The sequence below is a fragment of the Rutidosis leptorrhynchoides genome, chromosome 3, assembly GCF_046630445.1.
Source record: "Rutidosis leptorrhynchoides isolate AG116_Rl617_1_P2 chromosome 3, CSIRO_AGI_Rlap_v1, whole genome shotgun sequence".
Classification (NCBI taxonomy): domain Eukaryota; kingdom Viridiplantae; phylum Streptophyta; class Magnoliopsida; order Asterales; family Asteraceae; genus Rutidosis; species Rutidosis leptorrhynchoides.
In genome coordinates, this window is record NC_092335.1 from 110,620,482 (window position 1) to 110,648,408 (window position 27,927).

A 27,927-nucleotide genomic window follows, 5' to 3' on the forward strand; every position below is an offset into this window, starting at 1 on the left:
ATTTATGTAGTAGCGAGTTATGCTACTATTTTCCTGCCATGTTTAGCCTGATATTGATAGTATATGATGTACTATGTTGTTTGTGATGATTATGTGCACATGGGTATTGTCATCTTTGAATAGTGAAGTTGACAACCGGCTTTGAATAGTGAAGTTGGGCAAAAGGTCAACCTTGAATAGTGAGGTTGGATTCAAATGTTACTATTCGTGTAGTATAGTTTGAATGACGCACCCCCTGCATTTGGATTACTATACGAAGGAGCCAGTAACAGGAACTATCGGTAAACTCTAGCCCGATCAGCTTGTAGTTGATGGCCCGCAAGCCGTCGGTCCTTTTATTACTGTATTAGTTGTTTAATTGTTATGTTATACAATTGTACATAGCTTGATGCTAGATGCCTATAACTGTTAGGATGTTTCCATTCACTTAGCCTTGTGCTAATCCCGCACATTTCCTCCCTTGCAGGTTAGGATGTTATGCCGGGTACTAGGAGAAGTTTGTCTATGTCATGTGTTTGATACGCATAACTCTGATGTCTGTATTTTGATACCTGTATGTGTGTAAAAGCTTTTTGATTAACGTAACACCTGGATGACTGTAATAACTATGGTTTAGTTATAATATGTTTTCGCTGTGTCTAAAAAAAATACGGTGTTACAAATAAAATACTACGTAGTAATAAACAATCATGCGACATTATTTGTAAAACAAATTGTTTTGTTATAAACTTTTTTTGTAAAATCGTATATTTTAAGATAAGGTTTAGTGTATAATTGTTGAATTGTTTGTGGGGTCAAAATGCAGTTTTAATACAAGTACAAGGACATCATATGGAAATTGACAAAAAAGTCCATCTTCTTCCCCAAACATTACTGCAACACATCTCCACCCTTCAAATTGAAAATCTACAGCTCTGATTATTCTTCACTAATGCTTAATAAAGGTCCAAATACACTACCGCTCCCTTTACAACAAGTCTCCAACTCTGATTTTATAGATCCACAACTCAAATTTTACTTCTTAAAGCTTAATAAAATACCATATCAACTACCATGGTTGAGGGATGCTAGACAACCCCAAGCTCCCCTACTAGCTTCGCCATTGCATGTGTTCATTTTCAATTTAGTTCATTTTCAATTTAGTTCACACTCGGTAACATGATGATCGTATTTGGTTTTGACCTTTTTCTTACATTTAGACTTCGAGCCACCAAACGTCGCTTGATAGTTACCTAAATTTGATGACCAAAAACTCATTTTACACCAGTACATTCTCGCAAAACGTGTTACAAGAAGAAACACTAGCATTTCTAATACACCCATGTTGCATAGAGTCAACAACATCAATTGGGGTAGAACCTAAGTGGAGCTACGGTCTGAAACACAAGCACAGGGACTCGGGGGGTTCAAAGAAATCAAGGCGTGAACAGACAGTATCACGCACAACTACGACATTATCATGAGCCGACACGATGGTGTCAAACTAATGCAAAAATACCATGGGCTGTGGTGGAGCATACATACTCCAATAAACGCTACCCGTCCCTTTGTGGTCATCTCACTCTTATTAAATCGGTGTTGGGGAGTCTAGGTATCTATTTCCTATCCTTATTTAAATGTCCAGAAGGAATAATAGATGAACTTGAAACATTCGATCGCGATTTTTTTTACGGTTCATTGGATGGTAAGTATAGTATGCATTAGGTTAAATGAGATTGTATTCTAGCTTCGCATGATAATGGAGGTTTAAATATCGGGTCCCTTCTTTCATTTAATCATGCTCTGATTATTAAATGGATATGGAGGCGAGAGTTTAGATGGTGTGTAATTCGAGGACCCGGAAGATGGTATAGTCTCGCTTGCTTATTTCGCAAGTCTTTGGCTAACGGTCTTTTACCTCCTAATGTGCTACGTAGGAGGATAGGAGACATCCATAATACGTTCTTTTGGTTGGACTATTGGGTTGAAAACGGTTATTTAAAAGAGAGGTATGGGAGACTCTTTCATTTAGATTCACACGGGGATTGCAAACTAGCGGATAGATACATAGACGGATCATGGAATTGGTCATGGCTGCGCAAAAACATTGGCTCCAGGAACACAGTTCTCCTCTAACACATGAAGTCCAAAATTGTTCAGGTGACGCTATTTAATGGTGCTGATTCATGGAAATGGGATATTGAACGGCGGGATTTTTAGTGTGGCTGGTACTCGTAATTACAATGATGATATGTTTCTTCCACACGCTAGTTCGCGCACAAGATGGTGTAAACTTATTCCACATAATGTTAATATTTTTATGTGGAGATTGGAGTTAGATTGTTTACCTTCGAGACTAAATTTGTCTAGAAGGGAATTGGAGATCGGGCACATTGGTTGTGCATTGTGTGATTCTCAAGTTAAATCATTCGATCACGTTATGTTTGGATGTGTAATCACGACTGAATTATGGAGATTGGTTCGTGTAAGGTCAGGTGTCAATATGCCAAGATGCTCTTCATGGTCCGATTGGTTCAACTGGTTTACGAATTGGCAAGTTTCGACTGATACTAAAAACCGTTTATACGTTATTGTGTCAACTTTGCTTTGGTACATTTGGAAGTTAAGGAATAACAATCTTTTTTGTTCGTCTACGTTGAAGAAGAGTACTATCTTTGATAGCATCCTTCTATCTTCTTTTAATTGGTTGTGTATTAGAGGTAAGTTTAACATTTGTTGGAACTCATGGCTATTAAATCCGTTGTAATCTTTTGTAATCCATATGTTTAGTCTCTCCTAGCTTCTCACTAGCGAGACTTGAGTAATAAAATTATTTTACCGTTCTAAAAAACTAAATGCATTATTGATGAGCTTGTTCCTCTTGGTGCTATTATGCTTTGTAATAGCTAGGCTATTTGAGATAGGGGTGTGCAACATTTGGTTTCAAACTGAATAAATTTGAATATCGAATCGAATCCAAAAAAAAAACATAACAAAAAAAACAAATCGAATTTTCTAAACGGTTTTTGGATCGATCGAAACCGAAACCGAATTTGTAATTCGGTTTTTAGTTTGATTTTTGGTTTTGAAAATTTTGAATTTTGTTAACCGGAAACTGAATTAAAAACCGAATTTAAATTAGTAACATATTAATTAATTATAATATTTATATATTTACATTATATTTGATGTATTATTACATTTTTATTAAACAATAAACATGTTATATACCCTGTATACTTAAATTAATTTCACGATCGCTATTTCTAATTTATATGTAAGTTTATGCTGGTTAGGATTTTTATTTTTAGTGATTTTCGGTTTTAACCTAAAGTAAACCGAAATCAAATTTGGTTTTCGGTTCGGTTTGGTTATGGTTTTGATATTTAAATTTGGTTTCGCTTTTGATTTTATAAGTTTCAAAACCGAAAAAACCGAACCAAATAAATCGAAAAACCAAAAACCGAACGATGAACACCCCTAATTTGATAGGCTTAGAATTTTTCATTAGTCGTTGAACTTCATTGTAATTTGTTTGTATCAATATATTCATCGGATGATACCTTTTACCAATAATAATAATAATGATAATAATAATAATAATAATAATAATAATAATAATAATAATAATAATAATAATAATAATAATAATAATAATAATAATAATAATAATAATAACGATGATGGTATTAATTGGATCGAATTGAATTGAAGAAAAATTTGTTTTGTGTGGATGAGAGCTGTGCAGAGCAGAGATAATAATAATATTTTTGGGATGCCCACAAGGTGTTTGTTAAAAGTCCTCAATGAGTTTTATCTTGGCTTCATGGTTTTAATTATATTACGGTGTATGAGGTTTTTGCATCTGTCTTTTTAGCTATGCACTACAACTAAAGTTTGTGTGTAGCTATGTCACATGCCGCTGTGAATTTTCATTGTCCCTTTGTGGGTCTTAGTGGCTGTCAAAATGGGAGTGAAAATGGGCATGTTAGAAGTTCTCTTATCAAGCATCTTAGTGATCGTCATTGTGGTATCGATGCGCGGGATATCACTCGACATTCTCTTACTTCTAATTTGGGTGTTTATACTGAGGCTGATGTTACCTTTAGGCGTATGGGGATTTGGTTATGTGGTGTTTGCTACAAAATACACACGGTACGTGCTAAGTGCTGTCATGGTAGGGGCCCAGATGTGCCTCCCCCCGATGAGGGAAATGGTGTTGTTCGTTTTGTACTTCATAATTTTACCAAGCCACTAGCCCCCTCTTCTCCTGCTCGACTTTGTATTGAGGATGGTTCGGTGCGTGATCATAACGATGGTTTTGATGTGGCTCTCCTAGATCGTTTGTTCTCTAAGGGGTTTCGCACGGTTAAGTCTATCCCTCCCAAGTGTCGTTTGGGGTTTTCTCGGGTTTTGAAAGGTGCTCTTGATAAGGTGGTCTCTAAGCCTGATGACATTTCTAGTTGGGTCTCTTTGTTGGTGTTACCCCTTTGTACCCTTAAAACCTTTCGGCCACGGAGTTGTCGTGAGTCTAGGTCTTCGATAAAGCGTCGGCATCAGGAAGAGAATATTTCCTGTGCTATTTGCTCTTGGGGGACAGCGGGTGGAAGTTTACAGCTTGTGAGGGAGTATTTGGCAGAGGATTCTCCTATGTTGTCAGTGGTTGATGATGAGGTCCTTGATTTGGAAGAGCGTAATATTAAGTAGTGTCATAGGAAGATTTGTGATGGCCATTACACCGCTGCAGCTCGTGTTCTTTCTTCATCAGGCGTTGCTCCTTATAATGACGCCACGCTGGCGGACTTGCTGTCTAAGCATCCTTCTTCTATAGCTCCATCCTTGCCTGATATGCCGATTGATCACCTACACCTCGTTACGACTTCTGCTGTTGTTTTGGGCCAGATTAAAAGTTTTCCTCGGGGCAAATCATGTGGTAGGGATGGTTTACGTGCACAACATCTTATGGATTGCTTGAGTGGTGCTGCTGTGGCAGTCTCGGATGAGTTGGTTGGCTCTATTACCGGGGTCGTTAATCTCTTTCTAGCTGGAAGGTGCCCTATGGAATTAGGAGAGTATATAGCTAGTGCTCCCCTCACACCGCTTGTCAAGCCCGGCGGTGGTATTCGTCCTATAGCTGTGGGTACTGTTTGGCGACGTCTTGTTTCGAAGGTTGGCGCTGCTATGGTTGGCCAGTCTTTGGGAAGTTACTTCGATGGTCTTCAATTTGGTGTTGGTGTTTCTTCAGGTGGTGAGGCTATTCTTCATGCTGTGAATCGGTTGATTGAGGATCGTGGCTCTGATGTTGGCCTCTCTATGTTATTAGTTGATTTTCAAAATGCATTCAATCTTGTTGATCGTACATTCATGTTACGTGAAGTTCGCCGCCTTTGTCCGAGCATTTCTCAGTGGGTTGAATTTTTCTACTCTAATCCAGCAAGATTGTATTATGGGAACCACACCTTATGGTCTTCTCAGGGGGTGCAACAGGGTGATCCCCTTGGTCCGCTGCTTTTTGCTTTGGTCTTACAACCCTTGGTTTCTAAAATCAGAGATAATTTTGAGGTTTGTCTTCAGGCGTGGTATTTGAATGATGGCACTATTATTGGGGACACTTTGGTGGTGGGGAAGGTTTTGCATTTGATTATGGGGGATGGGCCTCGTTTTGAGCTACATCTCAACGTTGAAAAAACAGAAATTTTCTGGCCTACGGAGGACCCTCGCAGCAGGCAAGTAGGTGTCTTTCCTTCTAATATTGCTCGACCTTTAAATGGTGTTAAGTTGCTTGGGCCCCCGCAAGTTTCGATCTTGGTTTTAGTAGTGAACTGGTGATGCAAAGGGTGACCAAGTCCATTGCGCTTATGGATAAGGTTGCTAAGCTTGATGATCCTCAGTGTGAGTTGTTGTTGCTTAGGGCATGTACAGGAGTTTCTAAACTCTACTTTACCTTGCGTACTTGTCCTCCTAGTATATTTGAGGCGGCTCAACGCGCTTTCGATGGAGCCCTTCGATCTTCCTTGGAGCGTATTGTTACTGCTTCAGGGCCTGGGTTTGGTGATTGGCAGTGGCGGCTTGCCACCTTGCCATTTGCATTTGGAGGGCTTGGTGTTTATTCTGCGGGAGATGTTCATCATTATGCTTTTCTGGCTTCTCGATTACAGTCTGCTGGGTTGCAGACCAAGCTCCTACGTCATGCGGGTATTGTTGGTCTTGGTCGTGCTTTTGAAGATGCATTGGGTCTGTTTAATAAAACGGTTGGGTTTGATATTTTAGGTAATCAGAGTGAGGTCGCTGCCCCCATACTCATGAAGAAATTGGCAGATGTTTATTTCACAAAGGTTACCGCTTCTGCAGAATCCACTTTTTCATTATCTCCCCGACAATCGGCCTTATGGAAATCGCAGCAGGGTGATCACACCTCTGCTTGGCTAAGGGCAGTCCCTATTTTGGGGTTGGGTCAGACGATGAACGCAAAGACTTACCGATGTGTGTTGTGCTACCGGTTGGGTGTTCCATTGTTCTCTATCTCGACGGCATGCTCTGCCTGTTCAAGGGTTTTTACTGGGGATATTTTCGGGGATCACGCGGTGTCTTGTGCTGGTATGGTGGGTATTAAGCATCGACATAATGTTGTTCGGGATTCCCTTGTTGATGTTTGTTATCGATCTGGAATTTCAGCGAGAAAGGAGGTTGACATTGGGTTGTCTGGAGGGAACGACAGGGCCCTCAGACCTGCAGATGTGTTACTTTATTCCTGGGATTGTGGTCGCGATGTTTGTGTTGACTTGACAGGGTCTTCTCCTTTGACACAGTCTGGGCTTTCTGACTTTGTCCCTGGACGTGCTGTGGTTGATGCGGCTCGTCGGAAGCGGGTCAAGTACGAATCTAGCTGTCAGGCGATTGGTTATGGTTTCATTCCTTTCTCATTTTCTTCCCTTGGGGAATTAGAAAAGGATGCTGTTTCTTTGCTAAAGCGGGTTCAGAAGAGTTCGATGGCGCAAGATATTGGTGCCGGTGCTGCTGCTCATATTTTTACTAGGATAGGTTTTGCTATTGCTAGAGGTGTGGGGGCTCAGATTGTCTCTAGGCTTCCCACTAATTTTTTGTAAGTTTTAATACTTTTAAGTTTATAATAATAATAATAATAATAATAATAATAATAATAATAATAATAATAATAATAATTTGACATAATAAACATCAATTTTTGTAAACAGCAGTTTGAGATCAATTTTTTTTAACCACCCACATGATCATCTCCCGCAGTTACATAACATGGCTCAACTACAGTTCCGGAGGAAACACGTACCATTCCGAGGGAATGACCGGTAAAAAAAAACTCCTCTCTTTGCTATCCCCACAATGCAATGTGCGAAAGACGACATATGGTGGATTTCAAAAGTCAGGGATGACCTTGTGTGCAATGTTGTAGTCTTCGGGAGTCGTACTAACATAATGTTATAATAAACATCAAAATGAAATGGGGTTTTTTTTTTATATAATTATATTATATATGGAATCGAATCGAATTTGTATTAATTAGAAATTGACTCCCCAACCATTCACCGCCAACTATCATCGTTGCGGTGTTGGCCTTCTTCCCTTCACAGACCCCCACCAGACTCGGAAGGTTTTATGCTGTTTTTGATTTTTCGAAAAACAATATAAATAAATAAGTCTGATCACATACAATGTTTTCATAATTAGTTAACTGTTAATCATCATATCTACGCTTCCAATAGCAAATATACAAATATATTTATATCCCATTAAATATAAGTTTAAAAGCCAGGGCCGGTCATGAGTGTTCTGTTGCTCGGGTCAAATCAATCAAATAATACCCCCTACTCTATTTATAAACAAGTGTTCGAAAGCTAATCAACTTATATAGTAACTCATTTTCACGTTAATGCTTTTTTTTTAATAAATTTAGTGTAACAATTTGAAGAGATAAACTACGATAATAGTGATGACTTCGAGTCTAGTTAAAAAATTTATAGCTTCTTTTTCTTTTTCATACGTGATTTAATTAATGCGTAAATTATAAAAGAAAAATATCAAGTTAATGTAACATGTGTTTAAATTATTAGACTATTACTTAATCTATCCTGAAATATATGTCTATAATTCTATTTTTTTTTTTGTTTCAAAATAATTGTCTACTTTCAAAAAAGACAATCAACTTTACATTTTTATTCTTAAACATTTTCTCAAAAATTGACATCTTAAAAAGATTTATTTTTATACTATACCAAAATTTGTTTGTGTGACAGATAAAAAAAATAGGACTTTCAAAAAAGGACTTTTGTTCCTTGTAGAAATAATTAAATTAAAGAAAATATAAAAATCAAGTAGTACTATGGAGTATTATATTAAGAAATCAGTAAACTTATTTTATGAATTCACATTATTATGGCACCTCTATTGTTAGACTAGAATTTCAAAATCCATACGTGATTGTACAATACGCTATATCTGTTGTATGATATATTGGATTTTAATAAAATTAACACATCTGACAAAGGAAAAAAAAAATTTACAATATTAAGGAATAAAAGATTTTTTTCTCTTTCTAACTTTTGACTTTTCCTTCTTCCTCTCCCTTCTTCCATGAAATTTCTCCCCAGAACTTAAAAAAAAAAAAAAAAAAAAAAAATCAACTTCACTTAAAAAAACTCGGATTTCCAGATTTGATACCCCTTAAAATGTGATGTCCGAGTGTGATCGCCCCTGTGGCCCTACCCTAGGGACGGCCATGTTTAAAGCCCATGATGGGGGATACTTCACATGGCTGTGTTGGAGGCTAATGAGTTCCCTCCCAGGGTTCTTGTCAAGTCGTACTTGTTGATCAACAAACATTGCATTTTGTGTTGTTTATTCTTTGTTTACTTTATGATATCCATAACTTATACATATATCTATAGCTAGATCCAAAGTAGCATTATCAACACTGATAAACGGATAAATGATTTTGATTATAAACTTCAAAATCTTCCTTGATCAAGTGTGGGAAATAACTTGCGTTGTGTTTCTTTTATAATGATGGCCTTTATTTTATGGAAGATGCTAATAACAACTCTATGGGTTGTCATTAAGACTTTAGACATGTATGTTTTCATTGTACATTTTCAATAACTATCTACTTTCATAGAAAAAACTACATTCTAACTTACAAATGTACAACTATTTTTGCATTAAAAAACCTCATAATAACAACCCTTAGGGTTGTTATTAGCATTTTCCTTATTTTATTCTTTATTTTATTCAGTTATATTTTAAGAATTGATGATCTCAACGTTTTAATTAAAAAGTTTAAATTCCGTCACTGCTTCGTATATATATTTACAATGTCACCAACACATTTCGGCACAAATGATACCAGTTGTCTTAGAAGCCTAAGCCCGCTCGCTATGTGGTAGCTCTTTGAAAATGTTGGTATGGGTTCGAGCTTCATTCATGTCAAGAATTACAAGTGCTTGTCATAGCGTAATTTTTTTTTTGACAGCCAAAAAATGAATATATTATAAAAAACCGATCCCTAGCAAGAAGCTAAGAGATAATTACAAAGGCATAGAAAGCCATGTATTCCAATTAGAAACACAATGACTTCTATATTTTAACCAACGAAAAGTAACTAATCTAATGAAATCAAACAAGTTACTTCTATTACAAAAATGCTCATGAAAGACGAGACCATTACGAAATCGCCACAAGGTCCATAGAGTAGTCACCACCACTGCAATAATCCGGTTCTTCAATTTAGCTTGTAATCGAATACCTTCTAACCAGTGAATGAACGAGTCCCATGAATCAAAAGAAGAGAGACCACAGTTGAGCCAAACACGAATCTTCAACCAAATCTCTCTAGCAAGGGCACACTCGAAAAAAATATGATTACACGTTTCTACCCCACCGTTGCATGAAGGACAAACGATAGAAACAATATCAATCCCCTTAGCGGAGAGGTTCCAACGAACGGGAAGACAATTGAGACGAAAACGCCAAAGAAACACGTTAACTTTGCGGGGCAAAAACTTGAACCAAGTAGTTGAAATATTCGAAGTTGGCATCAAAAAATTGTCCAAATATGTTCGAATAACTTTTACAGTGAATAGCCCATCATTTTTAAATGAACATATCCATGAATCATGCTTGTTGCTCAAGTTCGGGTAGCCTATCACCTCTTTCAAGTCGTCCAGCATGCTTGCTGTCCTTCCACGCAAAGCATCCCTCAACCAAACAAAATTCCAAGTATCTTCGTACCTTTTATCAGCAACAAAATCCGTAGGAGAAGAATCTAAGTGAAATAAACGACTATATCTGTCTTTCAATGGAGCATTACCGACCCATATATCGTACCAAAAACGAATCTTTTTGCCATCCCAAGAGACATTCGAAAGATATCTGCAGGGAAGTACCCTTCATCAATACAATTCATGCAAGATTTAACTATATTTGACCAAACAGTAGATGTAGGAGACTTGGTAACATCAAAACGATCTCCGTGTATCGATTTAATAATTGACACCCACATATCATTTGGATTATTTAGATACCTCCATCTCCATTTATAGATAAGAGCTAAATTGAAAGCTTTGAGGCTTCCAATGTTAAGACCTCCCTTTTTAAACGAAGCAAGTACTTTGTCCCATTTGGTCCATGCCATCTTTCTAACCGGATTATTACCTCCCCAAAAAAATCTAGCTCTAATAGATTCGAGCTTCTTCAACGCTGTTTCAGGGCATTTAAATAAAGACATAAAATAAATGTCAAGACTACCCATAACGGATTTCACCAAAGTTAGGCGACCTCCAATGGAAATAAGATTCGATTTCCACATAGATAATTTGGAGCTAAATTTCTCAACTAAAGAATCCCAGTTTGAAATTCGTTTCATGCTCGTACCAATAGGAACACCCAAATAATTAGTAGGAAACGTTCCTACGCGAGCTCCAACATTATTAGCTAAGGAAGTCACTTCCATATCATCAACCCCAATGCCGAAAACATGAGATTTAGAGACGTTAAGTCGAAGGCCAGAAACTTTATAAAAAATATCCAAAATCGTAACAACTCGTCTCAATTCTAAAACATCCCAATCAGAAAAAATAATGACATAGCGTAATTAGTCTTGTTCTTGCCACATAAAGAGTATTCAATGAGGACATAATTTGAATTTTACGGGATGAATTTGATGAACTTGTATATGAAACATAGGTCTTGGTTATACTAGTCATCTAGGCATCTTTGCAAATATTTTACTATGTTTATACTTATGATACGTTAACTTTTAAGTATGTAGCAATCAAGACATATTATAAAAATTAAGTCAACTGAGTCAATTATTTGGGTCCTTAGTTTTCTAGAAATCGAAGGGAATGGGTTCAATATGGACTTATCATTAGTCCATTAATATATTAGAAATCCATCTAGATAGAAAAATTCTTAGAGATTGGTGGTGGAAGTTCAAGTCCATCAAAGAAAACGAATGATAAGGGTAAATGAAAGGGAAGTAGAAAACAACTCATGTTAGTTAGTGGATGAAGAAGAGTCGGATGACTCGGTACTTGATGACTTTGATGATGATAATAATGATAATAATGATGCATGGATGGACAATGTCTAGAGTGAATGAAAAGAGGCAGATAATTTGTGTAGTTTGTGTAAAAACGACGAATGATAAGTTTGAACTTTAATATTTGTTGTTTGTATAATTGTTACAACTTTCCGTAAACGTTCATTTATTTTAGTGTTGTTTGATATTGTTGGTGTTATATGTTGTTAGCTGTTGTACAATGGTATGAAACAGGTTTCCAAAAAACGCCCAGAAATTCGGGGGGATGTTGTAAATACAGAAAAATGTTGTTTCTGCTGCAGGTAGCTTTAGCGGCTAGGGTCGCCGCAAAAAAGGGATGACAGAAGCAGCTGTCATACGCTTAAGTTCGTTGCAAAAAAGTTTTGGCCGCAACTATTGGCGCCAAGATGTCGTCGCAAAAGATTCGCCGCAATAAAGAATTTCCCTTTTCTTTTTTCTTTTTGTTAATAAAAGTGGGCCCCACAAACGTTCGCCGCAAAAACCTCGACGCAAAGACTTATTGCGGCGAACCTACGGTGACGAGGTTTAATGCGACGAGGTATCGCCGCAAAAGACTTATTACGGCGAGAAACGCATTTTATTGAAAAAGAAAAAAGTTAAGCAATAAAAAGATTAATAAAAAGAAAAAATAACAAATATATATATATATATATATAAATTAAAAATTAAAAATAATTAAGTGTTAAGTTTTTTTATTGAAAAGAAATAAAAAAAAATATTTTCAAAAGTACTAAAAATATTAAAAAATAAATGAAGATAAATAGAACATATCATTCTAAAATTTTATAAGAATAAATGAGTTTCGACCCGACCCGACTCAACTCGTTTTAGACTCGACCCGTTTGAAAACTTAGACTTGTTCAACCCATAATCCGTTCAACCCATAACACCTTTGGATCTCAACCCAACCCGACATGTACACCAGACGTACTCTTAAGGACCAAACTTGAAACCAAAGTTGACCTGGTCCTTTTCTTTTTGTTTTAATTATTTTTGGTAGATATTAGACAATAATTTGGTCTCTCCTTGAAACTTCATGGAAACTTAATATGTGTCGATAACTACTTTAAGTCGATCTCGAAATGTTCCTCAGCCACCTTCCTTTAACTTCGCTGCATTAATCGATCTCCTAGCAAAACAACAACTTTTAATTAAAATACAAAATACTAGTCGCAATACTTCACACATCTTTCAAAAGGAGTTATTTTGTAGCATCAATATAACAGGTTGATTTTAAACGTCAAGTTCGCTCGACAATAAATTAGTGGTTACATGACTTACATCTTTTCCATTTATGTAACTAAAAGGTTCCAAATTCGTATTCTTAGTTCTTATCAAGTACTAAAAAAGAATGATAAATCATTGTGTTGAAAAAAAGGTATATTCAATAGTTAACGTACTAAATATATATTTCAAAGTCGATACTATTCGCTTTATACTTCTCGCGTACCTTTAAATATAGGGATGGTTTTCGCGGGTCACGGATGCGGATCCACTAGTTCAATCACCCATTGTGGATCTTCATTGACGGGGTTATTTTTAGACAACCGTAGATAACAAATTTTTTCGCAAATCTTAGAATGAAGTTAATTTTCAAAATTTGAAACTTACGAGCAAATAGCTAAATAACTACCAGTACTAGTTTTGTGGTTTATATCATTTTCTAACGCCGTTGTATAATTTTTTACATAGGCCTTAACATTAAATTTTATACTTATATGTACTAATTTGTAACAACAACCACCATTAATTTGTAGTATTTTATTATCATATTACTAGTAACACGGTAACAAATATGAATTAGATAATTTTTTACGTATATTCGCAGTTTAGTTAAATAAACTTAACTAGTGAAATGACCCGTGGAGCCACGGGTTTGTTTAAACGAAACACTTTAATGATATGTTTTAGGTATTAAGTGAACGTAAATGCTAAAGTTATTTAGTTTAATGACCCGTGGAATCACAGAGTCCGATTAAGAAACTCGTCAGCTGAACATTTCATCAAACACCTAAAATGCATATTAAACAATCCACATCCAATCATAAGAGATGATATTCGTTGTCATTTTATTTTAAACGTGTAAATCAAAATATAAATTTAGAATTGGTTTCCTTCTGCATAGTTTTTATTACTTTTTCGTACCCAATTCAAAATAATTAATTAAAATAATTCAAAATTATTTAATTTGAATAATTAAAATAATTATTAATAAGATTTAATAATAATAATTAATTAATAAGATTTAATTTTAATTCAAAATTATTTAGATTAATGACATCACCCACCATGCTTAGATTTTTTTCAATTTCTTTTTAATTTTTTCTTAACAAAGGAATTAGTCTAATAATGACATCATCATTTTAGCATTTTAATATTAACTATAGATGAATATGCGGAACGAATTTTACTAACTACGGATAACGTATACCCGCCGCCCGACAATAACCCATCGGTGGCTACAATTTTTAATCAATACATATGCCTGGGCAATATTTCATGGTTTTAGCCCAATCATAGAGCGGGTATTCGCCGATCGCCGTTTTTTTCTTGCCCATTACCATCTCTATATAATTTACAAATTATAGGTTTTTCATCCTCTCCTTTTTCGGCGAAACTAAGGAAACTATATAACTAAGGCGTGATTTCGTCGTATGATGAAAGGAACCACACAATAATACAACCAAAATAACGACAAGGCTCGTAACTATGAGACGAACTAACTAACTGTTATCTACAACCGAGCCCAGCCGAGCTTGAACAAACAACAGGGCCACAAACAAAAACAGAACAAAGGTAAACAAGAGCATACTTGCACCACACCTAACTTTAAACAAGCCATAAAAACGCACCAAAGACACAAGAAAACCTAGAAGAAGAAAAACGCAACTGAACCAGAAAAACAACAAAGAATCAAGTTGAATCAAGGTAAGGCCCTTTCAACCCTTAGCACCCAGTTTGACCACCTTACCATTAACCTTTTCGCTACGTACTTCCTTTCCCAACCGATTGTCAAACGTACATGATAAAAGAAACATTAAACGACCTGTTTCCAATCAATGTTGTGGTTGAAGGGGGCAACAAACCTCGTTTCACAAGAACATAAAAAAATCGGGCTCATTTCTATTCGAACCAAGCTCATCTTCGTCTCGAAGCACAAACTCATCAACTACCGCCTTCTTTTTAATCTTATCTACCTTCTTCTTAGACGCCAGCCCATTTACTCCTAAACTAAAGGAAGCAACTTCCAAAGAATTAGACGACTCGAGAATAACGTTACTAATCCTAGGAGCAGATTTGGATCCCAGTGTTGCTCCTTCCACTTCACCACACAACAAACTACGGAAGCGAAACTCGCTATCTTGAATGTCTGTCGTAACCGTCTCTAAAGCCGAAACATTTTTAGATTTATCTAACGAATGAAATTAATGCTGAAGTAATCTAATTAATTATTCTCTGTTTGAATAGTTACCCGCCATCCTATTTAACCATGAATATTCGTTTTAGTTTTTGGTATTATATATCTGAAGGTTATGTAAGTATTTTCTCTGTCTAAATTGTTTGTTTTCAGAATAAAAGGATAAGTAGATTTACTTCATTTTTATTATAATCAGACAAAGAAAAAAATGCCGTTTAAGAAATATTATTATCATTATTGCACTATATTTTTTAAATAATTAAACTAGAAGGGATGAAGTATATTATTTTATAGTTCACTCATATTCGAAAACAAATTTGTAGGTCAACCAAGTTCGTATGTTGTTCATTAAATATATAAATTGACTAAAATTTTGTCGTTAATTTATTTAAATACTCTGATATTTGTAAAAAAGTTATATAGAAGTCAAGAAAAGTCAAAAGGAAGTACATGGACCAGTTTGTCATTTTCAGAAAGTCAAGTACAACGACTAGTTTGGTGTATTTAGAAGTAGAGGGACATGTTTGTAAGTATATTTAAGTTGTTTTTACGCACTCCTATTAGGGTTCATCCCAGATTTGGGTATATATATAATAGTTAGTTTCTTGTAACAATCAAGTTTGTGAATAGATTTCAAGTAATTTTCAATCGTTTGTTCATTTCAATTTCATCGTTATCATTCAAACTTCATGGTATCAGAGCGATAGTGATGGAATTCTGAATCTGTTAAAAGTTTAATGAATTGTTGATTCTATCTTTAATCTAATCTTCTTTCATGTTCGTTTCTACACCCTAATCGTTACTCAATTTCTCAATTCAATTCACTATGAATCAAGATGGTATTCAAATTCTGATGTTATTGCATCCTTCTGAAGGTCCTGATCTTTATCAATACGACAAAAGCTTACTAGAGTACAAAACTATCAGTCATGGCGCCGTTCAGTTGAAATTGCTATATCTACTAAACGTAAAATAAGCTTTCTTACTGGTTGATAATGCTAAAAACGAACATATATTTCATAGCATTATTCCTCAAGAAAGACAAGCTTTTAGTTGCAATTGTTCTATTTACAAGTGATATTCGTTTAAATAATAAAAGGTGAAGACAAAAGACAGATTCGACGATTTGAAGACGCAAACGACCAAAAAGCTCAAAAGAACAAAAGACAATCAAAAAGGTTCCAATTATTGATAAGAAACGTCTCGAAATCACAAGAGTACAAGATTCAAAACGCAAAGTACAAGATATTAAATTGTACGCAAGGACGTTCGAAAAACCGGAACCGGGACCAGAGTCAACTCTTAACGCTCGACGCAACGGACTAAAAATTACAAGTTAACTATGTATATAAATATAATATAATATATAATTAATTATATTAATTATATATATATTATATATATATATTATTAAAACCGTCGGCAACCAGAAACTCCAAGGGTGTGAAATGAAAATACCTCTCCGAGACTCGCGGAGTTTTAAGGCCATTTTGCCGCGAGTCGCGGAGCCCCAAAAATCATTCCTGGCTATAAATCAACCCGAATTCTGATCAAAAACATCACATTTTTTCTTCTCATTCATACGAAGTAATATATTTATATTTATAATTTATATTTTAATTTTAATTATAATTCTAATAATAAGGGTATGTTAGCGAATGTTGTAAGGGTGTAAGTCGAAATTCTGTCCGTGTAACGCTACGCTATTTTTAATCATTGTAAGTTATGTTCAACCTTTTTATATTAATGTCTCGTAGCTAAGTTATTATTATGCTTATTTAAAACGAAGTAATCATGATGTTGGGCTAATTACTAAAATTGGGTAATTGGGCTTTGTACCATAATTGGGGTTTGGACAAAAGAACGACACTTGTGGAAACTAGACTATGGGCTATTAATGGGCTTTATATTTGTTTAACTAAATGAAAGTTTGTTAATGTTAATATAAAGATTTACAATTGGGCGTCCCTATAAATTACCATATACACTCGATCGGACACGATGGGCGGGGTATTTATATGTACGAATAATCGTTCATTTAACCGGATACGGGAATGGATTAATAGCCACTAGAATAATTAAAACAGGGGTGAAATTACATTCAAGGGTAATTGGTGTAATTGTTAACAAAGTAGTAAAACCTTGGTTTACACGCAGTCGATAACCTGGTGTATTCATTAAACAAAGTATTAAAACCTTGTTACAATTCGAATCCCCAATTAGTTGGAATATTTAACTTCGGGTATAATAATAATTTGACAAGGACACTTGCACTTTATATTTATGACTGATGGACTGTTATGGACAAAAACCAGACGGACATATTGAATAAACCAGGACAAAGGACAATTAACCCATGGGCATAAAACTAAAATCAACACGTCAAACATCATGATTACGGAAGTTTAAATAAGCATAATTCTTTTATTTCATATTTAATTTCCTTTATTTTATATTTAATTGCACTTCTAATTATCGCACTTTTATTTATTTTATTTTATTGCACTTTTAATTATCGTACTTTTTAATTATCGCAATTTAATTTTATCGCATTTTTATTATTCGCAATTTCATTATCGTTATTTACTTTACGCTTTAATTTAAAGTCTTGTATTTATTTTATATTTTACATTAGGTTTTAACTGCGACTAAAGTTTTAAAATCGACAAACCGGTCATTAAACGGTAAAAACCCCCCTTTATAATAATAATATTACCTATATATACATTTGTATTTTTATAAAAGTAAACTAATATAGCGTTGAGCTTTGTTTAAAGATTTCCCTGTGGAACGAACCGGACTTACTAAAAACTACACTACTGTACGATTAGGTACACTGCCTATAAGTGTTGTAGCAAGGTTTAAGTATATCCATTCTATAAATAAATAAATATCTTGTGTAAAATTGTATCGTATTTAATAGTATTTTCTGCTAAAATTTAATAGTATTTTATACCCCTCTGCTTTGACATCAAGTATTTTTGGCGCCGCTGCCGGGGAATTAACTCTTAAAAGCCGGAAGCGCAACGCTAATGGATATGAAAAAAAAAAGATTTTTATTTACTTTTATTAAAAGTCGTTTTTGTAAAAATTACGTTTTAAATATTCAAAAATATAAAAAGAAAAACAAAAATATAAGTATTTTTAGGATTTTGTTAAATATTTAAGTTTTATAAGTTTCTTTATCTTTATTTTAATTTATAAAAATATAAATTTTATTAAAAATCGTTTATGTAAACTAAAAACAGAAAAAAAAAAAAAATAAAAAAAAAAATAAAGAAAAACGCGTAAAAACAAAACCTGTCAACTGAATTCCTGAACCCCGCGACTCGCGGGGTTTTCCTCTTTATTCACCGCAACTCGCGGAGGCCTTCTGACACACGGACAAAACCCTAATCACGGGTTATTTTTAATTATTTTTAATTATTATTATTATTAAAACCTAATTACTATTATTATTATTATTAGTTTTAATTTTACTTATACTTTTTATTTATATATTTAATATTAATTAGTTTTATTAAATTGTATTATTAGTAGTTTTTAATTAAATAAATAATATAAAAATAATATTTTTTATAAAAATTGTACTTTTTACAACTTTTTGTATATTTTTATATTTTGTACCTTTTTAATCGTTGTAGCGTAATATTTGTATTTTTTAGCTCATAATTAATTTTAAACTTAGTTTTTGCTATAATTATTTTTACTCCTATATTTTTAGGCTTTGCCGTAGAATTCCTTAAGTGCTTTTTCTTTAGACTAAGATTTAGGTGCTTTAGAATTTTGCGACACCTTTTTAAGTTTTAGTTTCTTTTTAAGTTATTTCCATTTGGGATTTAGTTTTTCTTGTAAGCTTTAATATTTTTAGACCTTTTACTATGTATCAATTATCATTTCAATTAGTAATTTCAATTTGCGATTATAATTTTAAGTTAGTTGTAGTAATAAGGTTAAATTAGTTAAGTATTTTTTTAAGTTTTTATAAGTTTCTTTTATTTTTCCGTCACCTTTTATTTTTCAACCATTTTTTTTCTTTTTCGACCTTTTGCGACGAACTCTTTGTCTTTCTTATTTCTCGCTATTCTAGTTTTAGGACTTAGAATTTTTTTCTACTTCTTATCTAAATTTCTTAAAATTACGAAAATTTATTTTAAGTGGTTAAATTGATAGACATCAAAATTTTCTGGTTCGTAGTAATAGTTGGATTTGTACGTGGACCGGGTTATTGGAGCCAAACAGTACTCAATTATATTGAGACCAAACGAATCCTGCCCCTCTGCTGCATCTTTTGGCTATTCGAAACGTGGGCAAAATCAGAAAAGTCTATTGATTGGATAACTTATTATAATTTTTCTTTCCTTTTAAAAACTAATAGGATATTCAGTGAATGCACCGAGCAAGACGTTCATCACCTTTTGTACGTTCACCACCTGTAACTAGATCAAGACATCGTTTAACAAATATAACCGCCGTTGATTTTTCTTTAGATTCGTCATCCAGTCGACCAAGTACTTCAGTTCAAATTACCGATAATCCAGTTTTTGAAACCAACCTCACAATTGAGAATCCAGAAAATATTCAGGAACGGTTCATAGATCCTGAACCATTAAACTTTCCTCCGGAACCACCAATCATTCAAACAGAGATTGTTGAGGAACGAACCATTAAATCTGAAGCATCTAGTGATACCGAGTCAACAAATTCAATTATGGAGAATCTGGAACCTTTAAGTATGGAAGACCGAATGAGAGCTAAACGCACTGGCCAAGGTCACGCAATTACTCATCCAGACATTAATGCGCCAGATTATGAAATCAAAGGACAAATTCTACACATGGTGACTAATCAATGCCAATTTAGTGGTGCGCCGAAGGAAGATCCAAATGAACATCTACGTACCTTTAATAGGATCTGCACACTATTTAAAATACGAGAAGTGGAGGATGAACAGATATATCTCATGTTATTTCCCTGGACTTTAAAGGGAGAAGCCAAAGATTGGTTGGAATCGTTACCCGAAGGGGCGATTGATACATGGGACGTTTTAATTGATAAATTTCTTAAACAATTTTTTCCCGCATCTAAAGCCGTAAGACTTCAAGCAGAAATTGTTACGTTCACACAGAAGCCAAATGAAACTCTATATGAGGCGTGGACAAGATATGGAAAGTTGTTAAGAGGATGTCCGCAACATGGTTTAGACACCTGTCAAATAGTACAAATATTCTACCAAGGATGCGACATCACTACAAGGAAAGATATAGATATAGCAGCTGGTGGTTCGATTATGAAGAAAACCGAAACTGATGCTTACAAAATTATTGATAACACTGCTTCCCACTCACATGAGTGGCACCAAGAAAAAGATATCATTAGATCATCTAAAGCAGCTAGAGCCGATTCTAGCCATGACTTAGATTCCATTTCCGCAAAGATAGATGCTTTCGAAAGACGAATGGAAAAGATGACTAAAGATATTCATTCTATACGAATTAGTTGTGAGCAGTGTGGAGGACCACATTTGACAAAAGATTGTCTAAATATTGAATTAACAATGGAACAAAGAGAGAATATTTCATACATAAACCAAAGGCCTGGAAATAATTATCAGAATAATTATCAACCGCCAAGACCGATTTACAATCAAAACCAGAATTATAACCGAAATATTCCATACAACAACCAACAAGGTCCTAGCAATCCACAATTATCCAATAATACTTACAATCAGCAAAGACCTAATTTTCAAAACAAACCACCACAACAAACCGAAGATAAAAAGCCGAATTTAGAAGATATGATGACGAAGCTAGTTGAAACTCAAACGCAGTTTTTCACATCTCAAAAACAAACCAATGAACAAAATGCTCAAGCATTTAGAAATCAACAAGCTTCTATTCAAAATCTGGAACAAGAAGTAAGTAACCTAGCAAGGTTAATAGGTGAAAGAAAACCGGGAAGTCTACCAAGCGATACAAATGCTAACCCCCGGAATGAAACAGCTAAAGCTATTACCACAAGAAGTGGTACAACACTTAAACCACCTGAAATACCTGTAACTTCTGATGAAACTATTCCTACTCCACAAGAACCACAACCTGATCAAGATAAGGAAAAAGAACCGGTAGTTGAAAAGGTTAATGAAGATAACACAGTTAAGGCTAAACCTTATGTTAAACCATATCAACCACCACTTCCTTATCCGAGTAAAATGAAGAAAGAAAAACTTGAGGCCGAGCAATCCAAATTCTTGGATATGTTTAAACAAATAAATGTAAATCTTCCTTTCATTGATGTGATTTCAGGAATGCCAAGGTATGCTAAATTCTTGAAAGATCTAATCACGAATAGAAGGAAAATGGAAGAACTCTCGGCTGTTACTATGAATGCTAATTGTTCAGCAGTGCTGTTGAATAAGATACCAGAAAAACTATCTGATCCAGGAAGTTTCACAATTCCATGTTTTCTGGGTAGTCTTAGTTCAATAGAAGCATTGGCAGACTTAGGTGCTAGTATAAATCTAATGCCGTATTCACTATACGCTAAACTAGACCTTGGAGAATTGAAACCAACCAGAATAAGCATACAACTAGCCGATAGATCAATAAAATATCCTAGAGGGATAATGGAGAACATGCTAGTTAAAGTTGGTACTTTAGTATTTCCAGTAGATTTTGTTGTTTTAGACATGGAAGAAGATTCTCAAGTTCCTCTCATATTAGGAAGACCATTCTTAAACACGGCTAAAGCAATGATAGACGTGTTCGGTAAGAAACTGACCCTAAGTATAGAGGATGAGAGTGTTACCTTTTCAGTTGATAGAGCAATGCAACAACCACAATCTGCAGATGATACATGTTATTATATTCAAACTATAGATGCACATGCAGAATTATTAGAAGAATTTCCAGAATTACAAGGAACAGGAGAATGTTCTTTAGGAGAAGGAAATGAACCAATTGATGAAGCTGAAATGTTAGCTACACTTATAGCTAATGGATATGAACCAACAACAGAAGAAATTCAAATGCTAAAAGAAGAAGACAGATATCGATATAAATCATCGATAGAAGAACCTCCGAAATTAGAGTTAAAGCCACTTCCAAACCATTTGGAATACGCTTATTTACATGGTGAATCTGAATTACCTGTAATAATATCGTCTTCTCTTACTGAAAATGAGAAATCACAACTCATTTCTGTGTTGAAAGCTCATAAACCAGCCATTGCATGGAAGATTCATGATATTAAAGGAATAAGTCCTTCGTATTGCACACATAAAATCCTTATGGAAGAAGGTCATAAAACGTATGTGCAACGCCAACGAAGACTAAATCCTAATATGCAAGATGTAGTTAAGAAAGAGATTATTAAACTGCTAGATGCAGGTTTGATATATCCAATTTCTGATAGTCCATGGGTAAGCCCAGTTCAATGCGTGCCTAAGAAGGGTGGCATGACTGTCATTACAAATGAGAAAAATGAGCTTATTCCTACTAGGACTGTAACAGGATGGCGTGTATGTATTGATTATAGAAAATTAAATGACGCCACCAGAAAAGATCACTTTCCCTTACCTTTCATAGATCAAATGTTGGAAAGATTAGCCGGAAATAGTTACTATTGTTTTCTAGATGGATTTTCCGGATATTTTCAAATTCCAATAGCACCCGAAGATCAAGAGAAAACCACATTCACATGCCCTTATGGTACTTTTGCTTACAAACGCATGCCATTTGGACTTTGCAACGCCCCTGCAACCTTTCAAAGGTGTATGATGGCGATTTTTCACGACATGATAGAAGAATGCATGGAAGTATTCATGGATGACTTTTCAGTCTTCGGTGATACATTTAAATCATGTCTAGTAAATCTGGAACGAATGCTAATTAGATGCGAAAAATCAAATCTAGTACTTAATTGGGAGAAATGCCATTTCATGGTTAAAGAAGGCATCGTTCTTGGACATAAAATTTCAAAAGAAGGAATTGAAGTGGATAGAGCTAAAGTAGATGTAATTGCTAAACTTCCACATCCCACCAATGTTAGAGGAGTTAGGAGTTTTCTAGGGCATGCCGGTTTTTACCGACGTTTCATAAAAGATTTTTCTAAAATTGCCACTCCTATGAATAAACTCCTAGAAAAGGATGCGCCATTCATCTTTTCAGATGAATGTATCAAATCTTTTAATATTCTTAAAGAAAAACTCACTAATGCACCGATCATGATAACACCAAATTGGAATCTACCATTTGAACTAATGTGCGATGCAAGTGATTTTGCAATGGGAGCCGTTTTAGGACAAAGGATTGAAAAACGATTTCAACCTATATATTATGCTAGTAAGACATTACAAGGAGCACAAACGAACTATACAACTACTGAAAAAGAACTCCTTGCTATTGTCTTTGCTTTTGATAAATTTCGATCATATCTCGTTCTAGCAAAAACGGTGGTCTATACCGACCATTCTGCTCTTAGATACCTATTTTCAAAACAAGATGCTAAACCAAGATTAATCCGTTGGATCTTACTCTTACAAGAGTTTGATATTGAAATCCGAGATAAAAAAGGAGCAGAAAATCTCGCCGCTGATCATCTTTCTCGTCTTGAAAATCCCGAATTAGAAGTTCTGAATGAATCGGCCATACAAGACAACTTTCCTGATGAATATCTATTGAAGATAGATTATAAAGAAATCCCATGGTTTGCAGACTATGCAAACTACTTAGTTTGTGGATTCCTTGAAAAAGGATTATCGTACCAAAGACGAAAGAAATTCTTCAGTGATATAAAACACTATTTCTGGGAAGATCCACATCTGTTTAAAAGTTGTCCCGATGGAATAATACGCCGATGTGTATTTGGAGATGAAGCTAGTAAAATTTTAAACCATTGTCACACAGGACCAACAGGAGGGCATTATGGGCCTCAACTAACAGCAAGAAAAGTTTATGAAGCTGGATTCTATTGGCCTACAATTTACAAAGACGCACACCTTCTTTGCAAATCCTGTGATGCATGTCAAAGGGCCGGAAAAATAAGTCAACGTGATGAAATGCCACAAAATGTCATCCAAGTATGTGAAGTATTTGACATTTGGGGTATTGACTTTATGGGTCCATTTCCAAAATCTCATAATAATCTATATATACTCGTAGCCATTGATTATGTATCTAAATGGGCGGAAGCACAAGCTCTCCCAACTAACGATGCACGAGTTGTAGTCAACTTTTTGAAACGTCTTTTTGCAAGGTTTGGAACACCGAGAGCTTTAATAAGTGATCGGGGTACTCATTTCTGTAATAATCAACTTGAGAAAGTTCTTAAAAGATATGGAGTAACTCATAAAATCTCCACCGCATATCATCCACAAACAAGTGGACAAGTTGAAAATACAAACCGAGCTTTAAAACGTATTCTAGAGAAAACCGTAGGATCAAATCCGAAGGAATGGTCCATTAAATTGGAGGATGCACTCTGGGCTTTTAGAACAGCCTACAAAACTCCAATTGGAACCACACCTTTTAGACTTGTTTATGGAAAAGCATGTCATCTTCCAGTAGAAATTGAACACAAAGCATTTTGGGCTTTGAAGACATGTAATCTTGATTTACATGAAGCTGGACATCTACGATTAAGTCAACTAAACGAATTAGAAGAATTAAGACATGAAGCATACGAAAATTCGTTAATCTATAAAGAAAGAACGAAGAAATGGCATGATAAAAGAATCAGAAGTTCAAAAGAATTTAAAGAAGGAGACAGAGTTCTTCTTTTCAATTCACGATTCAAGCTATTTCCTGGAAAATTGAAATCAAGATGGTCTGGACCATTCATAGTCAAAAGAGTTTTCCCATACGGAACGATAGAATTAATAAATTCAAATGGGATTGAATTTAAAGTTAATGGTCACAGAGTTAAACATTACATACATGGTCCGATGGAAGTCGACAACGAAGTTAATCACAATTTCGACACCACAGCTAACTAAGTGTGGGGAGAATCAAGTCTTTAAAGGATAATATGAATTTCTGTTAGAGTTAGATTGTCTGTTTTCGTATAGTTCTCGAAAATGGAACACGTATGGTCTTTCCCTAGCAGACCCTAAAGAACTAGTCTTCTCCCCCCATTCTGAATTTTTATTTTTTTAGGTTTTTACGTAATGAAGACTGCCTGTGAACTAAACCATGGTCTAATGCTACACGCTTTGATCACTAAAAGAAATAATGACATACTACCGAGTGAATTAGTATCAGTAATCAGAGAAAGAATGGACGGAGTTAGAAAAGGATCCAGATGCGAAGATAATAAGTTACAATTTGGTAAAGGAAAATCAAAATCCGCAGCGAAAAGAAGAGCACGACACCTAGAAAAATGTCACAAATGCGGAAAATGGTCACATGGAGGTAAATGTTCAAATAATCAAACCTATTCAAATACCGAATTTGTTACTTTATGCAGAGATGGACCGTTCATATGTTTAGAAGAAAAGACAATGAATGCTAGAGGTTACGCCTATGCAGCCATGGAAGACCAATTAAACCGACTATCTTATGAATATAATAGATCATATAACTAAGAAATCTATTTCACAGGTATGTCTGTACAGTTTTTATTTTTATTTTTATTTTTAACCTTTTGATAATAAACGCTAATTTGTTCGCTAAAAAGTATTAAATTGGTATTAAATAAAATTAGGTTTGGCGACCGAAATTATTGATATCCTTCAAAAATTTATTACATCACTGCGAAATTTAACGTTTATTCTTAAGGTATAAATATCTTTAATCAATCAACCCAAAATATTTCAAAAATTCGTCATGAGTTAAATTAGGTCTTGGAACCGAAATTACTTTACCGAAAAGAGGGGCGCATATTTTTGATAATATTTGACTGATTAAAGTGGGATAAAAAGACAAAAAGATTTTTAAATTTATTTTTACCATGTTTTTAATCTTAATATTTAAATCTTAAATTAATATTGTAAACTTTGTAAAAACAATATTTTTAAAATTGTAAATATTTGAAAAATTAATATAAGTTTGGTGTAAATTTATAATATGAATTTTTAAATTAAGTTTGGTTTGAATTTTTAATTTTTAAAATATTAAATTTTAATTTTATGCATTTTAAATTTTGAGTTTGGTGTGAATTTTTAATTTTAATTTTGAATTTTATATTTATGTTGTGTGAATTTAAAAACAAAAATTTACTTTATCTCATTAAGTTAAAAATATGATTTTTAAAATTCGTCGTAAGTTGAAGACTAGGTCTTTGAACCGAAATTGCTTTACCCGAGGGAGGGACGAGAACTTTTATTATCATTATTTTTAATCTTATTGATTTAAAGTATGCCAAAAACATTGAAAAAACCCAAAAATCTTAGCTTTTAAAACAATCGCTACAAAAAGACAAATTTTAAAAATTTTGTCGAGGGACGGACTAGGACATCAATCCGAAACGACCTCGTCCTAAATAACAAGGGAAACAAAATTTTAAAATTAATTTCTTAATTGTTTTATAAGTTAAAGATTATAAAAAAAAAAAAAAAAAAAAAAAAAAAAAAAAAAAAGTAACTCCGCGACTCGCGGAGTTTTCAGTGAAAACCTCCGCGACTCGCGGAGGGACAAAATTACAGAAAAAAAAATATAACCAGCTGCACGATCTGTACATACAAAACACAAAAACACAGAAAAAAAAACTGCGAAAAAGAGCTCGAGAAAACCCACGAAAATCATCCCAAAAACTCGATTTTTCACCGTTAATCTTCAAATTTTTCACTACAATCATGTTGAGAAGGATGATATCTAGGAACTACTCAAGAAAACAGGTACAATTACACCCCAAATCACCTTTAAATCCGAATTTTAGTGTGTTCTTGAGCATATTTTCATAATTTGAATTTTGTTAATTTTTAGTGTAATTAGTGTTAAATTGTTAGTATATTATGCATGTATAACCTAGATTGATGCTTGTTAACATGATTTGAAGCCAAAAACTTCAAAATCTTTAGAATCTAGGGTTTGTGTTCTTGAGCAATTTGGGGCTTTTTGATATAAACAGGTTATGGCCGATTTTTGTCATGAATTGTTGCTAAATTGAGTAGTGTAACATGTCTAGGTAGTTAAATGATCCAAACTTTGAGCCTAAACATGATTTTGAGAATTAAAGTGGACTTTTTCAAGTCCAAAATTCATGAACTTGATCTTTGAAAGATAATGCCATTTGAGACTTGTTTATTTGCTAGTAATGATTATTTTGACATGTTATTTGAGTTGAATGTTTATGAACTTGGCGAAAATTTTCGTATATGCTTATTTGAAAAAGTGTAGATTTGATAAAAATGTGAAAATAAGCTTAAGTTTGATATAAATTGATAATGTCATTGTAATTATTTTGATTGATGATTTTGCTGACACTAATGCATATTTGGATGCACAAAATTTGTGTTTGATGTGTTTTGCAGACTGAAAGGGGTGAATCTTCATCCCAAGCCCGTCACGCTCCTGCTGAGAACTTGGAACAACAGGAGGTAGATAACTACTACAAGCAGGATGTACCTCATCCAGTCATGACCTTTTCAGATATGCACTTGGAACAGTTGCACCCGAACTTGCGATTTGACAGACTTTGGATAGATTATCCAAAATATCAACGGGGTTTGCATACTCTTCATTCCAAGGTTGTTGAGGTACCGAGGGTCATAGAATGGGGACCCTTGGAAGCTGTAGAATTGGCCGGGCCAATTAGGGAATTACTGGTACAGAGGTATGGTAATTCTTCTTTTAATGACTGGATATGTTTATTCACCATACGCAGACCTGTATATAAAGTATGGTGTGAAGAGTTGTTATGTAGTATAGAGTTGAATGATCGGGTAGCTAGTTTAACCGATCGTTCTTTTGTTAGATTTTTGTTAGGCGGTTCGATG

The 27,927-nt window shown here is 34.4% G+C and overlaps 1 protein-coding gene across 1 annotated transcript; it reads left to right on the forward strand.

Moving 5' to 3' along the window:
* Positions 1–2,152: 2,152 nt before the first annotated feature.
* On the forward strand, positions 2,153–8,320 carry LOC139900304 (uncharacterized). The gene is made up of 2 exons (XM_071883092.1): positions 2,153–2,699; positions 8,250–8,320. The coding sequence occupies exons 1-2, from the start codon at positions 2,153–2,155 to the stop codon at positions 8,318–8,320; spliced, it is 618 nt and encodes a 205-aa protein (XP_071739193.1).
* Positions 8,321–27,927: the final 19,607 nt, after the last annotated feature.

Excerpts from the sequence above, each read along its gene's own strand:
- LOC139900304 (XM_071883092.1), top strand. The coding sequence starts at position 2,153 with ATGGTGCTGATTCATGGAAATGGGATATTGAACGGCGGGATTTTTAGT. Across the intron at positions 2,700-8,249 it reads TAATTGGTTGTGTATTAGAG|ATAAAAAAAATAGGACTTTC; the intron begins GTAAGTTTAACA and ends TTTGTGTGACAG.